This window comes from Dermacentor silvarum, chromosome 2 (genome assembly GCF_013339745.2).
Source record: "Dermacentor silvarum isolate Dsil-2018 chromosome 2, BIME_Dsil_1.4, whole genome shotgun sequence".
Lineage (NCBI taxonomy): Eukaryota > Metazoa > Arthropoda > Arachnida > Ixodida > Ixodidae > Dermacentor > Dermacentor silvarum.
In genome coordinates, this window is record NC_051155.1 from 182,514,420 (window position 1) to 182,530,161 (window position 15,742).

Here is a 15,742-nt window from a genome sequence, read left to right on the forward strand (position 1 = left end):
GGTTTTTCATGTTTTCAAATCAACCACATACCGTGTCGTATGGAAACCGGAGCTGCCCGTCCAACTTGTTTTGATTCTTTCCTTTCTTTCCATTCAACACGATAGCGCTATGGGCGCCTGGCTATGCATAAAGCATGCTAGAATAACCTCGTTCTTCAGAACCAAACCAAGAATGTCTCAATGGACCTGTTCGTGATTCGCGAATTGTAACGTGCACGAAAGCGCGGTTCGGTATTTCGTATTTTCCGAGGCTTATGCCTGCAAGACCGTCATTCGAAAACCACTTTGCAGTTATTGCATCAACGGTCCTCGGTTTGCTGTTCGTGTTATTGCTCGTGAGAATGGTTCGAGGGTGGCCAATACCTCTGCCAATGTATCGTTTACTGTCCTGATGGGAGGCCAGTGCCGGGCGCCGACCATCATGATCACACGCGAGCGCCTGTATGCATTAAACTTCCCATGCTAACTTCAGGTATACCCGATCGCTGCAGGGTGCAATCTGTGCAAAAAATCATTGTTAGAAATAATAAATATAGGCCGTGCTTCTCCTTCGGTAACTATATAGGTTGTTTCAGTGAAGTGTGAGGTATCTCGATCCACTTAAAAATGTGGGATTCCTAGACAAATTGTACATTTCTTACTGTCCTAGATACCATAGCGTTGGCAGAAATCACTATAGCTGCGTGGCAATCGCCAATTAGCGCTTTAATTAACTGCACAGACTAATAAACTTTTTAATAAATATTAACAGTAGACGCGTAGCAGTAGACTCTATTTCGTAAGTGCACTTCGCCACGTTGCACGCTGGTCCGGCTAGTGAAGGCACCGGTCATAATTCACGCGAAGACGAAGTGCGAACTACGCATGCCAGCGTTTGGCTGTTGCACTTGACTTTATCACGGAAGCCACTCCATCCTTTATCGCGTTGCGCTTACTACAAGAATTGTATGCGCCCCCATTATAGCTCCGGAAACTGCCTTGCAGAAATCTACTTGTTCAATCAGAGAGCACTCGAGCCGTGATATTTATAAGAATCCGCGAAGACTAGCACCACTTCCGAGACGGGCGTTCCTAAACTTGCCGCGAAATGGCCTTCTGCTTATTATTTTCTCAGGAAGCCCTTCCTTACGTTCTCCAAAAGAGATGCGTATGCAGCACTGCATGCATTGTATTTAGCGGCACTAAGGTATTTCGTATATTGCAGACGACTGACGCGAAAGTGGTGCTAGTCTATGGATTCATGCTGGGTGAACAAGCTTGAAGCACTGACTGTCATCAATTGCGGCACTTGTAACCCTGAAATATATGTATTATTAGAGAATTTTAGTTAATTACGCTGCGCTTCACGTTGATGGTCACACTATTTATAGCGTCCACCGCACTTGATATAATGACCGCTTGTAACGCAGTTCACACTAAAATGCAATGGCTTGCATGCGGCGCCATAAGTGCATAATATGGAGCATGATTCACAGTAATTAGGGTACAGTGTACCTTCTAGTACACTGTAATTAAGGTGAACGTTTAGGCTAAACTAGCGGCTCATCCTGGATAGTGGATACGCTCACAGCGCGAGGCTAAACATAGAGAGACAAGAAACACAGCGTTATATCCATGTTGTTTCTTGATAATTGTATCTATGTTTAGCCTTGCGCGCTAAAAATATCCAGGACGATTCACAGGTTCCACAACGCTGCCGGTGAGTACGTAGTTGGCCGAGATCGTCCGAGTGATATTTCAACACGGCGGCTTATTACTAGTGCTCGACAATAGATTAACGGCACAACAGGACAAAATGTCCAACATGGTTCATACCTTTCGGATCACATTTGTACACGTTATATTTGTAAGAAATGTAACCAACTACAATTACTTCATACAAAAATGTATTTGATCGCCGTAACCAATCACTGCCTCAAGGAAGTAACTGAGCAATTGCTTAAATCTAATTGACTACTTTTACGTTACTTTTCTCCCACCCTTTATTAATATTGCACAAACACGGTATACATAGAACGAGCTGACCTGGTCCTCTGCATCCTTCCGGCGTTGTTTATCTTCACTAACAACTGCTTTCCAAAATTTTCGTCGGTCGTCTTCCCTGGTTTCCTTGTGAAGTCATCGGCAGCGACCCTGAAAACTCGTTCGATGAGCGCGTTGGAGGAAGGGCGGGATTGTAACATACGAACCCCTTGCACACAAGCTTGCAGTTACTCAATGCCGCAATGATCGCGTCTGGGTCCTCTATGAAGCGCAGCGCATCGTTGTTGCTGGGGTTCATAGCATGCGCTCAAAATGAGGCCAATTAAAAGTTGAAAGAATTGTACGTATAGGGGATTTCCTGGAGTCAACATGCGAAGGGGCCATCGCTACTCACCGATAGCTGCCATATAATCGCTGTTCAAATTCGTTGACCAACATCTTGGAGGAGCATTAAGAGGAAACAGATATTGAGCGCCCGGGTTTGCCTGATTCAACATGCACGACCGCGGATGTTCTGATGTAGTTCCCGTCAAATACAAACGCTCAAATCTGTGTTAGCTGTAACAGCTTATCCGTCCATAAAGTAATTGGTTACATGAAATTTGCTACTTGAAAATGTAATTGAATTAAGCGAGCGTTACCGAGTAACAAAAGCATCGATCAGTTGCAGAACTGCCAAACAATGTAATCAATTACAATTACATGTAGTTAGTTTCCTGTAAGTCAGATCCATATGTAGCACCGGAAAGTCGCCCAACTGTTTTGTCGCTTTATCAGTTTCGTGCGGAGATGACAACGGCAGTGACGTACAGGTCATGCATGTCCTCGGTAGATAATGTTATCCTAGACAAAAAAAAAAAAAAAAAAAATGGCGTTAGCGGCGTATTAGCAAGGCTATATAAATAAGAAATCTATATTAGAGCCGTAATGAGAGTTAGGGCTCAACGCATGAAACATTCCCATGCAAGACGTTCTATGGGCTTTCGAATTTCGCGCTTAAAGTGATACGACCTTCACGACCTACAGCGGTTATAACTGCAGCAACTACATCCTTAAAACAGCGTATTTCATAAAGTAAAGTGTAAATTATTGTATTCAATTAAACTATTCTATCCCGCATTTACTTTGAAGTATTTACCACGACAAAATTAATGGTGTGAGTATCACAGCTGACTGATGCGACACTCAAGGAGGCCAAGCGGAGAGGCGCCAGTACCGTGTTGATTCCTGTGTATTTCTTACGATCTCACGTTTAGAGGTCTCGTTTAGTGGACTGTAATTGGGCACTGCAGTCGACCGTGCCAGTCCGAAGCTGTAAACGAGCTTCTAGTTTTGCTGTGTCCGCCGACAGCTCGATTTTTGCCCGATTGCGGGGTGTGCCGCATCGTTCTCCACTCACGTGACGTCTGCTGCCGTCTCCGCTACCTGTCGCAAAACATGTCTCTGAGCGCGGATATTGGCTCCGTTTTAACGGGTTTGCCCGATGATTTCGAAAAAGGAGGTTTGTAATTTCACTTACCGCCTCTTCTGTATATTAGTTCTCGTGTGTTTTCTCATTCCCTTCAGATAAGCGCCGTTTTATTGCGCCGTTGTTTGCAGTGCTACCGCAGCTAGGTGCAACTTTCATTTTACTCTTGCGGTTGCTCTTTTTTATTTAATTCGCGGTAGCACAATTCCGGAAAAATATAAGTTTTTTTAATGTAATGTGCACGGTTTATGCTGCACTCTAAGCCTCTGCTTTCTTGTTTCATAGTGCAATTTGAACCTTGTCAACTTGGTTTCGAATCGCAGTTACGTTGCGTATGTGTTTATTGTAGCGACAGAATGTTTATACGACAAGCTTAGAATACTGATTGTTACAGATTGCAAGCGTTTTTCGATACATATTCGAAATAAGTCGAGCCTAAAGTCTCTAACGTGTGATCATAAGTTTCCTTTGGCATAACAGGCACCGATGTAAGACCACTTCTCTCGTTCTTCCTTTTTATTTTATTTTATTTTTTTAGGTGTGGTGGCTGCCACCAGTGTTCTTCACCAAAGGGCGAACGAAATACGGCAACAAAGGGTCAATTGGCAGTCCTACCTTCAGTGAGTAAAATACTTAATGATTTCACATTGTAAATTAGTGTATACAGAAGGAGGTCCTATATATCTCATGTCTGTAGGGGGACCTTATAATAAACAAGTGGCATGTCACCATGGTGATATATTCGTAGTTAGGGCAGTGAATTTGTGGCTCATGGCATTTTTCGTGGACCAGAATAATGACACCAATGATGCACTAGGTACGTCACAACAAAGAATCGGAGTTTAATTACTGTGATGAAACCAGAAATTTTAATGGGACCGAGTGACAATGGCCACTTCTCAGTCATATGAAGGAGCACGCATTGCAACTTCTTTCACATTTGCCGACATTACAGGAGCTCTGTGTGACAGAGTACGCTTCTGCTGCATATGGGTGTACGGTGTTTTAGACTACACATCTTAGGCTGTAATACCTGATAAGTGCAGCGCCGCTACTGAGAGATCTCAGGGAGCCAGCTTTGCTCACTTGCCCCCATAGAGCAAGGACATGCAAAAATCTGATTTCTCGCATGGAGTTTCAGCACAGAAGTCATCCTACTTTGAGATGGTAGGTTGGCATTGCTATATGATGCAGCAGCTTTGGATTCACTTGTCTAAGTGATCGGTGAAGCAAGTTCATAAGTACTTTGCATGCATTATATGACGTCATATGCTGTGTGCACGTTGTGTCAGGCCGCATCATTCATCTTGTACAGGAGCCAGATGATCACACAAGAAGACTACAACTTCATTGTTGCCCTTGACCAGTCGACACCGGAGAGCAGGGCCAACCTGCTCAAGCAGCAGCGTCTGCAGTCAGCCAAGACCTTCTTCAACATGCTGGGGCACATCTCGAGAGACCAGACCATCCAGTACATCCTCATCTTGATAGACGAAATGCTTCAGGTATTGCTTGCTGCAATTTTAACGGGTGTCCTTCCAACTCCTTATTCTTTTTGTTTATCATTCAAGTATGGCTATATTGCACATATTGTCACATTGTGGTGACAATGAAGAACACTACTGCAAAAACTGTGAATCATGAAACTAACTCTTTATTAGGCGAACCTGTGCCCAGAAAAACAAATTACACTCAAAACACTACGATAGTGGCGAGCACAGTCAATGTTGAAAATTTGACCTGCGAGTCAGATACGTCGGCCATTTATACATGGCTCAATGAACCTTCCAGCGTAATCGCTGGTGCTCGCGTAAGTTCTAGAATGTACACCACTTTTCGCATCATGCACACAATGTGATTACCCCAGGCTCGGCGACAACATAGGCAACAGATCGAACAAGCGATAACATTCGAGAAACTTTCGATTCAGAAAGGCTGAGCGATAACCTTTAACATTTGTTAGTTGGTGAAAGATGGTCACTGAAAAAAGACGCACAAGTACCTGTGTCAATATTGTAGTGAGGAAAGAAGAAAAATCCTGGTTACTGGGGACGTGTATGATTTGTTTGTGCAGTTTGTGAGCATTTGTCACTTGCAAGGGTCATGATAAAACTGTTCACACGCATGACCAGTTCTAGTTTTGGACAAGTTGCATAGCTCATAAGTAGTATCAGGCTTTTTAACGGCAAATATGAGTGAAAGAACTGACAGTTTCTTGCCTGTAGCACTGCACGTGATCTTTGCTGAAGTTTTTGAATGAGCTTCTATTGCATCTTGTGATGGCTTTTTGTATTGTTTTAGCTGTAGACATTATGTGACCTTCTTTACTTTGCAGGAAGACAAGTCACGAGTGGAGATCTTCAAGGAGTATGCCCGCAAGAAAAAAGAGCCGGTCTGGACTCAGTTTTTGACCTTGCTGAATCGTCCAGATGGCTTCATTGTCAATATGGTATGCAACGTGTGAAATTTTGCAACATCCAGATAATTTCATTACAGAAAATGTGGGTGGGCCCCCCAAAGTGAAGAAATTGTTACCTCGCTTTCATTATCAGCGGCTTGTTCCAGCTTACAGAAGAACTGAAAGTCAGGCTAGTAGGTGTTCATTGATTATTAAGTGCAGTGTGACAGGAAGACGACGGACAGAAATGAAGTGAAAACACAGAGCGTACTGTGTGTTCTGTTCATTTATGTCCATTGTCTTCCTGTTCCGCTGCAGTTAATAATGAAATTGTTCTTGCTCGTTTGTTTTACTGAGGAAACTAAGCTTCAAGTTGGGATTTTCAAGTGTGTTACATCATGCCTAATGTTACATTTTCTTTGCATTTTTCACATTTTGATGCATCACATATGAACAGAGCATTGTTGTTTTAATGCCTTTCACTATCTTGTCATCTTTTCTTGTTCAGCTATGCACACATTATGTTTGTAAGTGGGGACTTAAAGGGGCCATGACACCAAATTTTCTAGCTTGAATTAGGCATTGCATGTTAAACTGCATGTGTACCACAGCAGCCTGGGCAAAATTTGAGCAGATTTGGTGCGGTGGACTATGTGTATGTGAATTTTTTTTATGTCGCGGTTGAACTGTACAGCATTATTGCAACACTCAGTGGTGCCGAAATTAATTGGCTCCCTCGATAACTGCTCCCTCGAGTAACAGAAGCTGATCTCTAAGTCCATGCTTTTATGCACTACAAACATCGGAAGGGATTGCAGGAGCTGGAAAACATCATGTCCACCATGCATTGTTCTTATTTTGCATGTGCGCCTCCTGTTTGCTGCTAGTTTTTATGGTGTGAGGGAACGAATTGCGGGCACAATTCAACCAGCGACACCCTTGCTGTGCCTTTAAGTGCCAGAGCATGCAGAGCAAGGAGTCTGATGTGGTCTCGCACTGTTTCAAAGCGGCTAATAATAGCTTTTCTTTAGGCAGTTTCGGATTCGTTACCCAGAAGGTTACTGTGTTGGGACGTCTGGACGCAGAAGGTGCTCACGTGGGAGTAGGACATCGCAAGGGTTTGCACTCGCTCCAGCTTGCTCAGTCGCCTCCTATACTGCTATACATTGTGAGGCTTGATGCAACAGCAATCAGACCACCGAGCAAACTGGAGTGAGTGTGAAAATGTCGCACGGTGTTGCAGCATAACAAATACTGTGGTGCATAGTGTCCTGGTACATCTGTTGTGCTTGTGCATTGATTTCATTGTTTCTGCAACCAGACAAGTCGCATCATTGCCAAGATCGCTTGCTGGAGCCGTGAGCTGATGGAGGGCTCTGACTTGCAGCACTACCTCACCTGGCTGAAAGACCAGCTTCGCATGCCGGTGAGTCCACTAACACAAACTAGAGGACTCATTGCTAAGCTGAAGAACATCCATAATATGGCCTTAGGAATATGTTTAATAATGTGCACTTAGAAATAATATTACCAGGACAATGTTATGAATCAGCCAAAGTGTATTGTGGTGCTGTGCCAGACATGTGCAAAGCCTGAGATAATGCGACTGATTGATGCCATTGTGAATTTTTATGATATTGTGAGGCCAGCGCTGCATCACTGTAGCTAAGCAAGAGCATTGTTTCCTTGTTCAGTGATGTGCAATTCTTCTTCTGTTTTAACATGTAGAGAAATTTGACTTGTTCCAAACATAAGCACTCCTCCGTTGGCCAGTTTATTATGGTCGCTGTGGTTGCTGGGATTTCATGTTAGATTTACAGGGGTTGCATTCTTTTTCACATGTAACAGAAACATTGCCATCAGACACTTTCGAGTGTTTGCCATTGCAGATGCAATAGAAGGATTGAAAGATCTCTTTTTTTTTTTTTACTTATTTTCAACTTTTATGTTACTGTGAGCTTATACTAGTGTCATGCAAGTAGCCACGCTTGTTACACCTACTGGCTGGTGCAGAAGGCACACAGAAACAATGTTTTTTTTTTTTTTTTTTCTATACTTACATGTGACTGATATGTCCAAAGGCATTCAAAGTGCTCAATAGATGGGCTTGGGTGAAAGGAGGCAACACTTCTTGTGTCATTTGCCCGGAGCACCTACAGTGTGTCTGGCTATTCTGAAAAGTGCGGGGGTGGGGGAAGGGGACGGGGGGTTGTATGTCAGGCAGATGATTAAATTGAGCCAGTATATACCTATCCTTTCTTGTTATTTCCTTGTATTGCACACAATTTGCTAGATAGCTACGATGTTGACACTTGCCTGCCTGCCGTCCTTTCTTTTGCTCCCAGAACAATGACTACATCCAGTCCGTGGCTCGGTGTATGCAGATGATGCTGCGGATCAATGAGTACAAGCTAGCCTTCGTTGCCATTGACGGCATTTCAACGTAAGTATCGGACAATTCAGTGCTATTGCTCTAAGGGGCTTGCATGTTGCTGTGCATGTTGTTTTTGTCTTGCTTTACTTCTACCGTGTGTATGTAAAGTCATCACATTTTGGTGTGTATGTAACGTCATCCTCATGTTAGCATACTCTAGCGGAAATGTCCTTTTCGTCATATCGATGGCAGTGCTTCCCAGGTCTGTTGCAACAGCAATGAATCTGCTAGAATGTGTGGAAGAACATACAAATATAATGGCTGCATGTGAGCTAAGCCATCGTGTATAATCTGTCAGCTGCTGACCAATGTTGGCACCAGTATTATCTCATGTTGCTTTGTGCGTTGCTTTCATTGCTGTTGGGCTATCACTAGTAGCAAGTGATATTGTGTGCACATGTGTTACTGTCAATTAAAAAATTAGACTAGCTTGCAGGTATCAGGACTGTAATCTTGTTCAGTCTCAAGATGCAAGCAGCTCATGTGCTGAGTTTGGGCTTGCATTCACTCATATTTACACTGGGAAGACAAACTTGTACTGTTCACAACACTGGAATGCAGTAATCTGAGCATCTGACTCTTGCTGCACTCTCCATCACTGTGAAGCATGCAAGATTCAGGGGACATCAAAGAACAACAGGATGGTGCACTGACACCTGTGCCTGTCACATCAAACTCGCCAAAACTGAAAATTTTTATAACATTATAACACTCCAATACAGAGCTCCAGATGTGACAAAAGCTGCAAATTCACGCTATCGTGTCTCATTATTTGAACGCTGTACATGGCAGCCCCTTGAAAACATAATTTTGTTGCATGAGTTTGGTATTTGTACAGCAGCTTTTCTTGCTTACATAGTATATTCACAGCACAGCATAACATCATTGATCTGACTGTAAGGTATACATTGAGGAAAGACCACCACATAAGAGTCCATCATGATGTTTTGTTTCTCACTTGCAGCATTGTGACAGTGCTGGCTGGTCGTGTGAACTTCCAAATTCAGTACCAGCTTACCTTCTGCCTCTGGGTCCTCACCTTCAATGTTGACTTGGCCAAGCGGATGAGCAAGTAAGACCTTGCAGCACTTATTTACTCTGGAGATGATGAGGCTTATCATAGCATTTAGTCATATTTAATAGCTGATGCTACTGAGAGACTGTGACTACACATGATTATTTTTCAGAACAGTGAACAGGTCACAAAATGATGTGCCAGTATTTTGGGGATTGCTGTACTGGACAATAGGATGCTGGGTGCAGTTCTTAATGTATCTTGGTCAGACTGTGGCCACTTTTGCCCCAAATGCAGCAATGTAGTTTTCCCTCCATTTTCACTGCCATAATCCATTGCCCTAAATGATTGGAAAAGCTGTTAGTGCATTGGATTCTGGTATTAAACAGCTGACCTGGTGTCCCCCACCTGGGTGTACCATAACTACAGAAATGTAAAGAATGTCAGTTAATTTTTTCACTGCATATGCTTCGCTCTCTGCAACATACATAATGAAGTTGTAATATGACAACATACAAGGCCATTTTTTAACAGCGGAGCTGTTTAAGCCGGCCGTTATTTCGTTAGTCGTCCATAAAAAATGTGGGCCGATCCTGGCGGTAGTGCAGAAGGGGTCCAAGCGCAATGGCACATACCCCTGTGAACTAGCGATGCTGAGCCTGCCCAAGTCTAGCTAAGCATAGTTTGGATTACCTAAGCTTAGTCAGTCATTGATAACCAATTGATAGCCAATCAATAGCTAATTGGTAATAAATCAATAATCAATAAATTCTGTGAAATGCTGGGGATTACTTGGTAGTGCTTAGCCTAGCCCAAATACGTGGCCAATACCTTGCGATAGCCAATCAATAGCTAATCGATAATCGATCAATATTCAATAAATTCCGGAAAATGCTGGAGATGACTTGGCCTAGCCCAAAAGCCAGGACTAGCTAGGTGCCCATCAGCTCCACTGTCTCTTTAGCATTGCGCCTCCAGTGCAAGCTACGCAAATTTTTTTTTTTTCTCCATGGCTTCTTACTTTCAGTTATTAGGCAATTTCCAATTTTGATGCACCACACAGTTAAAGCGCCACACAGGCCGCTTATTCAGCTTGGTCAGAACTTAAGCCTGCTTTTGTACTTGCATGAAATATACTTATTATTGTGATAGCAATTATATTCGACTTCCGTTAATTTGACCCTAACGGGCCTGATGAAATTGATAAATTATCGAGCAAATCGAATTAAACAAGATGCAGAAAAAAATGCCAAAACACAATGCTGATTCATTTGGCAGTATTTGCTTGAGTTTAACACGCCTTGGAATCAAACGCGTGCCAACTTTCTATGTGTCCGAAGTAGAAAACTAATGCAGAAATGACTTAAAACCTCTAACCAAAGTAGAAACCTAATGTACACCAGATTATTTGGAATAGTGGCCGGTTTCCTCCTCCAGCTCGGCGCTGGTTGCGCATGGTTCAGCTGACCACATCTGCAGTCACAATCTGCAGTGGGCACAAAGACTGGGCGAGCCAAGATTGCTGGTGGCTTCATGTGCGCTGTCTTTCTGCACAGCTAGTGTTAGAGGTTGCATAATCTCAAGTTTCGGAGACACGTTGAAGCGAGAGGTAACATGAAGCATTCACTCCCTTCTGTGTGCGCTCTTCACCATGTCAGCGTGTTCGCCATCATCGAGTGGGATCTGTTCGTATTTGCCTGTGCATGTGTGACACCATGCTTGTTATTTTAATTGTTTCAGAGAATGTTTACTGCACGGCCGTGGCGGCTGCATTTCGATGGAGATGAAATGCAAAAACGCCCGTGTGCTTCTGTTGTAGTGCACGTTAAAGAATCCCAGGTGGTCAAAATTAATCCGGAGCCCTCCACTACGGTGTGCCTCATAATCAGAACTAGTTTTGGCACGTAAAACCCCAGAAAAAAGAATGTTTACTGCAATTTATATGGCCGATAAAGCTACGAACCTTACTTCATGTAGTTGTCTAATACTTTGCAGTTGCCATCAATGCTTTGCCTTTCCGGCAAAACTGATTTTTTTTAGTTAAGTGGAGCCAGTAAGATACGCCTGTGACTTCTAGATTACAGGTGTGCTGGCATTGACAAGCCTTACAAGTTGTGTAACCTGATATTAGTGTGTGTAATGAACACCAGAGAATCACCATCTGCATCTGTGATCTGCAGCCAGAACTGACTAATCATGTGGCTTATGTCCTGTGTTTAACTATGTGCAGTGGTTTTTACTGTTACCACAGGAGTGTTAGCAGTTGGCTGTCAAAAACACAAAAAATGTGCACTAGGTTTAAATATTTATAGGTGCCATCACAAAAAAAGACAAAAACTGAGATGAGTACAGTGGCACATCATTTTGAACTCCTAAGGAACCGGGATATTATTAAAATAAACCACAGTTCAAACAAAAAAGAGCTCATTTGAATATGTGCTCGATCATGTGCACGGTAAAGCATGCAATACAGTCACCAACTGACAATTTGGATTCGCTGGGGACCGCGTAGAGGTTCGAATAAACGAAGTCCGAAATAGTGAATTCACCAGCAAATGTCTTTATTTCACAAGTGGTCAGGAAAGCTGGTCGACCTGTTGCTTCATACATGCACATAAGCTTAGATGCAACTTGGTCAGTCAGAGTGTGGCTGTGGCTACAGACAGATGTAAGTGCGCTCTTCAAATGCACCAAATCTCCATCCCCTCAAACAGGGGCCGACCATGCTACGATAGCCATATGATCACAAGTTTCTTCGCAGCAGTCATTGTTTGGCATTTCCCTCTCTCAATCGCTGCCCTCTTCAACAGAGACATGGAGGGTGTAGTTAGTGCCATTTGAAGCTGCGTTATGGTTGCAGCCAATAAAAATTGGTAATAGCAGTAAAAGAAGCCACCCAAGACTACGTTGCAGTTTACCAGGAACAAACCTGGATGTGCGGAACTCGTGTGACAAGTCGCAAATGCAGTCCTTCATAATTTAGCGGTTTGGATTCGCTTGTTCCGTGGTTTGGGCAGAGTCGGCTAGGCTGGGTCAACTAGGCAGACTTTTGGTTTCAAGGAGGCGCGCGCTGATAGATCACAATATTGCTTTTCTGCTCGACTAGGTCAACTCTGTGACCAAATTGGCACGGGGTCCAGCAGGCGAAGCGGGACAGCGTCCGAATTCTAGAGTGGCTTACTGGAAGGTGTCTAAAATTTCCTCCAAGCTGTCCAACTTATCCAGCAGCCACTGTACCGCATCACCAAGGCCTGGTGCATTACCAGGCATTTTCGGAAGCGCTGTCTCGGAAATTACGGATAACTGAATGGGGGGGGGGAGTGCGGCTAACTTGAGCTGGGAATGCAAAGAGATGGATAATCGCACTGGTGTGCCCCATGAACTATGTGCCTATCAGATAACGCCACAGCATTTAGCGCTGATCATTCTTTGGCAACGTGGAGGCCTAATTTTTTACTGCATCAATAATTTTCTTATCTGCGGAAGGGCGACGTGCAATGACAGTATGTTAAAATGATGCTAGTGCAGCACATTACCCGTGTTCTGTGGAGAGGTGGTACATACGCTGTGGGCCTAACATAACACGCAAAGCTAAAAGGCTCAATTTCCTAGTAACTAGCATTGCACCAGACTTTGGCTCAAGTTTGTTCGAAAGGCAGCGAAAAATTGGGCCGTATTCTGAAACGTTCCATTTGGGTGAAATTTCTTTTTTTCGCTTTCAGGCACGTGCTGATTGACTGGTTGAGCAAAACCGGAAAAGAAGTAGTGCCACCTAGTATTTCCGGTGTACGTCATTTCGACGTCATGGTGTCAGTGCGTGCTCCCAACATGTATTGAATAAACGAACACGCCTGTGTACACATACTGCAGCCGATACAATCGAAAACAACACACCCGAGCCACTCTGCACTCGCACGGTGCGCCCTCTCATGTGTTTTGCGAAGCGTTCGAGAGCGCGTGTTGGTAGTGCATGCTGACGTCACGGGTAAGCAGCCAGTTGACTTATTGAATGTGACTTTCGCCTAGGCGAAATATCGCTGAAGTGGAACATTTCAGAATACGGCCCATTTTGTTCGAAGTAAGCGTTCAATAGCTCTAGGATTTTAAATTTGCAGGAGTTTTTCACTCTGCTGGGACCAACCTATCACTTCTAATTATCTATTTATAATCAAGTAATTTTAAATACTGGAATTTCAGTAATACATATTTAGTTAGATTTCACATCGTGCCAAGCTAAGCTTGAGGTCACGGGATCAAATTCTGGCCACGGCTGCCGCATTTTGATGGAGGTGAAATGCAAAAACACCCGTGTACTTAGATTTAGCTGCACGTTAAAGAACCCCAGGTGGTCAGAATTAATCCGGAGTCCCCCACTACAGCATGCCTCATAATTGGATCATGGTTGTGGCATGTCAAACCCTATTATAAAATTTTTCTGAAATGCTGTACTTGATTATAACGGCAGTAGATTTAGAAAAGGTCATTGTAAATGCTTGTGTTGATGGCTCTTGCTGGTAGTAATGATGGGTGCCATTAAAGGAGATAGATAATTGCATCGTTCTAGGCAATCCTTGTTTGACTTGCTGTAGTTGCTTAGTGGCTATGGTGTTGCGCTGCTAAGCTTAAGGTCGCGGGATCAAATCCTGGCCACGGCTGCCGCATTTTGATGGTGTTGAAATGCAAAAACACCCGTGTACTTAGATTTAGCGGCACGTTAAAGAACCCCAGGTGGTCAAAATTAATCTGGAGTCCCCCACTACAGCATGCCTCATAATCGAATCATGGTTGTGGCATGTAAAACCCCATAATTTCATTTTTTAATTTTAATCCTGGTTTGCTGTAAGTCGCAAATTCGGGAAATTTTCAAACTCTGTTTTCACGAGGTTAAACCTGTTCCAGAACTGTTCAAATAACTTGTGCGGCTGAGCTCTGTGCATGCGTCAGGAAAATTGCTAAACGCTGAACTTTCGAATGCGCATTGACTGCTGCTCTACAGGTACAACATCATACCAATCCTGGCTGACATTCTCAGTGAATCGGGAAAAGAGAAAGTGGCACGGATTATCCTGGCAACATTCAGGGTTTGTAAACTTTTTATATCTCATTTGATTTGTCAAGGGTGTCTTCAGAATTTATGGCGAGCCTTCCTTCTACCATTTAGAATGGTGTATTTTAGCTCTTACGTTTAGAAATCGTGTTTCTCTGTGTTACCTGCTGCAGTAGCTTAGCTGCTAGGGCATTGCGCTGTTGAGCTCGAGGCTGTGGATTCGATTCTAACCACGGCAGCCGCGTTTCAATGATGGCAAAATGAAAAAACGGTTGTGTAATTAGATTTAGGGGCACACTAAAAAAAATATTTAACTTGCACTGGAGGCGCAAGCTGATGGGCACCTAGCTAGTCCTGGCTTTTGGGCTAGGCTAAGCACTACCAAGTCATCCCCTGCATTTTCCGGAATTTATCGTAAAGTGCGGCCTCTTCTTCGGGAGTACGAACTATCTTTGGGAGTCCCATGGCTACTACTGATCGAGCACCGCTGCGCACACGCTTACATAGCTGTTGCCTCAAGGTCAGCACATGCGCAGATCTAATCAGTTCTCACGGCGCATGCGCAGATTTCGGCGTGGCGGCGGAAACCAGTTGCGCGCAGTGTCTCCGAGCTGCTGCTGACGCCGCCCGCGTTTCCCCGGCGGGAACGTGGGAACGCTGTCGGCGCATGCGCAGTACACAGGCAGTAGGTTGCGCCAGGTGTTCTGCGGCGTCGCTGGTTGCCATGGCTACGGTGCTGCTGGCTTTCTGTGAAACACCATACTTTTTACGGCTTCACTACACTGTTAAAAATCCCAGCTAATCGAAATCAATTTGAAATTCCCCAGTACAGCGTGCCTCATAATTATGTTGTTGTTTTGGCTCATAAAACAACAGAATTTCCTTCTTTTTTTGTGTGTGTTAGCTGTTTTAAATTAATGAGTACTTAGAATGTGCAGCACAGAGAGCACGCCATCATAGCAAAAGCAGGTTCCTAAAGTGTATGATGTCGCATGTGCTAAGATGCATTTACTGGTTGTGTTAAATATTTACAACTGCTTCAAACCTTCATAACTCCTAATCGTTCTCTCTCTTTCTTTGACAATGGCTTAAGTGGTTGATGGTTTCAACATACACAAAAGAAAAAGAATCCGCATCAAACTTTGCTTTTAAATTTTGTAGTTCTATTTCTTTAAAATGGCTGCCATTGTGTTGCTAATTAGTGATGTTATAGTACAGTAGACTTACGTTAATTCGCTCCCGGCCGAAGGTTCCGGCCGGCACTCATGCATGTCTGTGGGCCCAAACTTTCGTTATTTCGATCCTAAAATTGGCCTTCACCGAATAATTCGAACTTGACCAGCCAGCATGCACGCGCCTGACCCCCATGGTGACCCCGATAACGACCCCTTGAGTGA

General features: G+C 43.8%; 1 protein-coding gene across 5 annotated transcripts in view; it reads left to right on the forward strand.

The window, feature by feature from the left end:
* LOC119442246 (V-type proton ATPase subunit H) overlaps positions 1-15,742 on the forward strand; it is a 48,084-nt gene that overhangs the window by 18,701 nt on the left and 13,641 nt on the right. For 3 of the 5 annotated variants that reach the window (XM_049661995.1, XM_037707049.2, XM_049661998.1), the window contains exons 2-8: positions 3,990-4,071; positions 4,767-4,956; positions 5,787-5,900; positions 7,171-7,275; positions 8,195-8,292; positions 9,248-9,355; positions 14,295-14,379. In XM_049661995.1, the coding sequence (XP_049517952.1) occupies positions 3,990-4,071; positions 4,767-4,956; positions 5,787-5,900; positions 7,171-7,275; positions 8,195-8,292; positions 9,248-9,355; positions 14,295-14,379 (782 nt within the window). Of the gene's footprint in view, positions 1-3,156; positions 3,485-3,989; positions 4,072-4,766; positions 4,957-5,786; positions 5,901-7,170; positions 7,276-8,194; positions 8,293-9,247; positions 9,356-14,294; positions 14,380-15,742 lie in introns of those variants that run through there. The other 2 variants (XM_049661997.1, XM_037707050.2) reach the window with 1 other exon arrangement.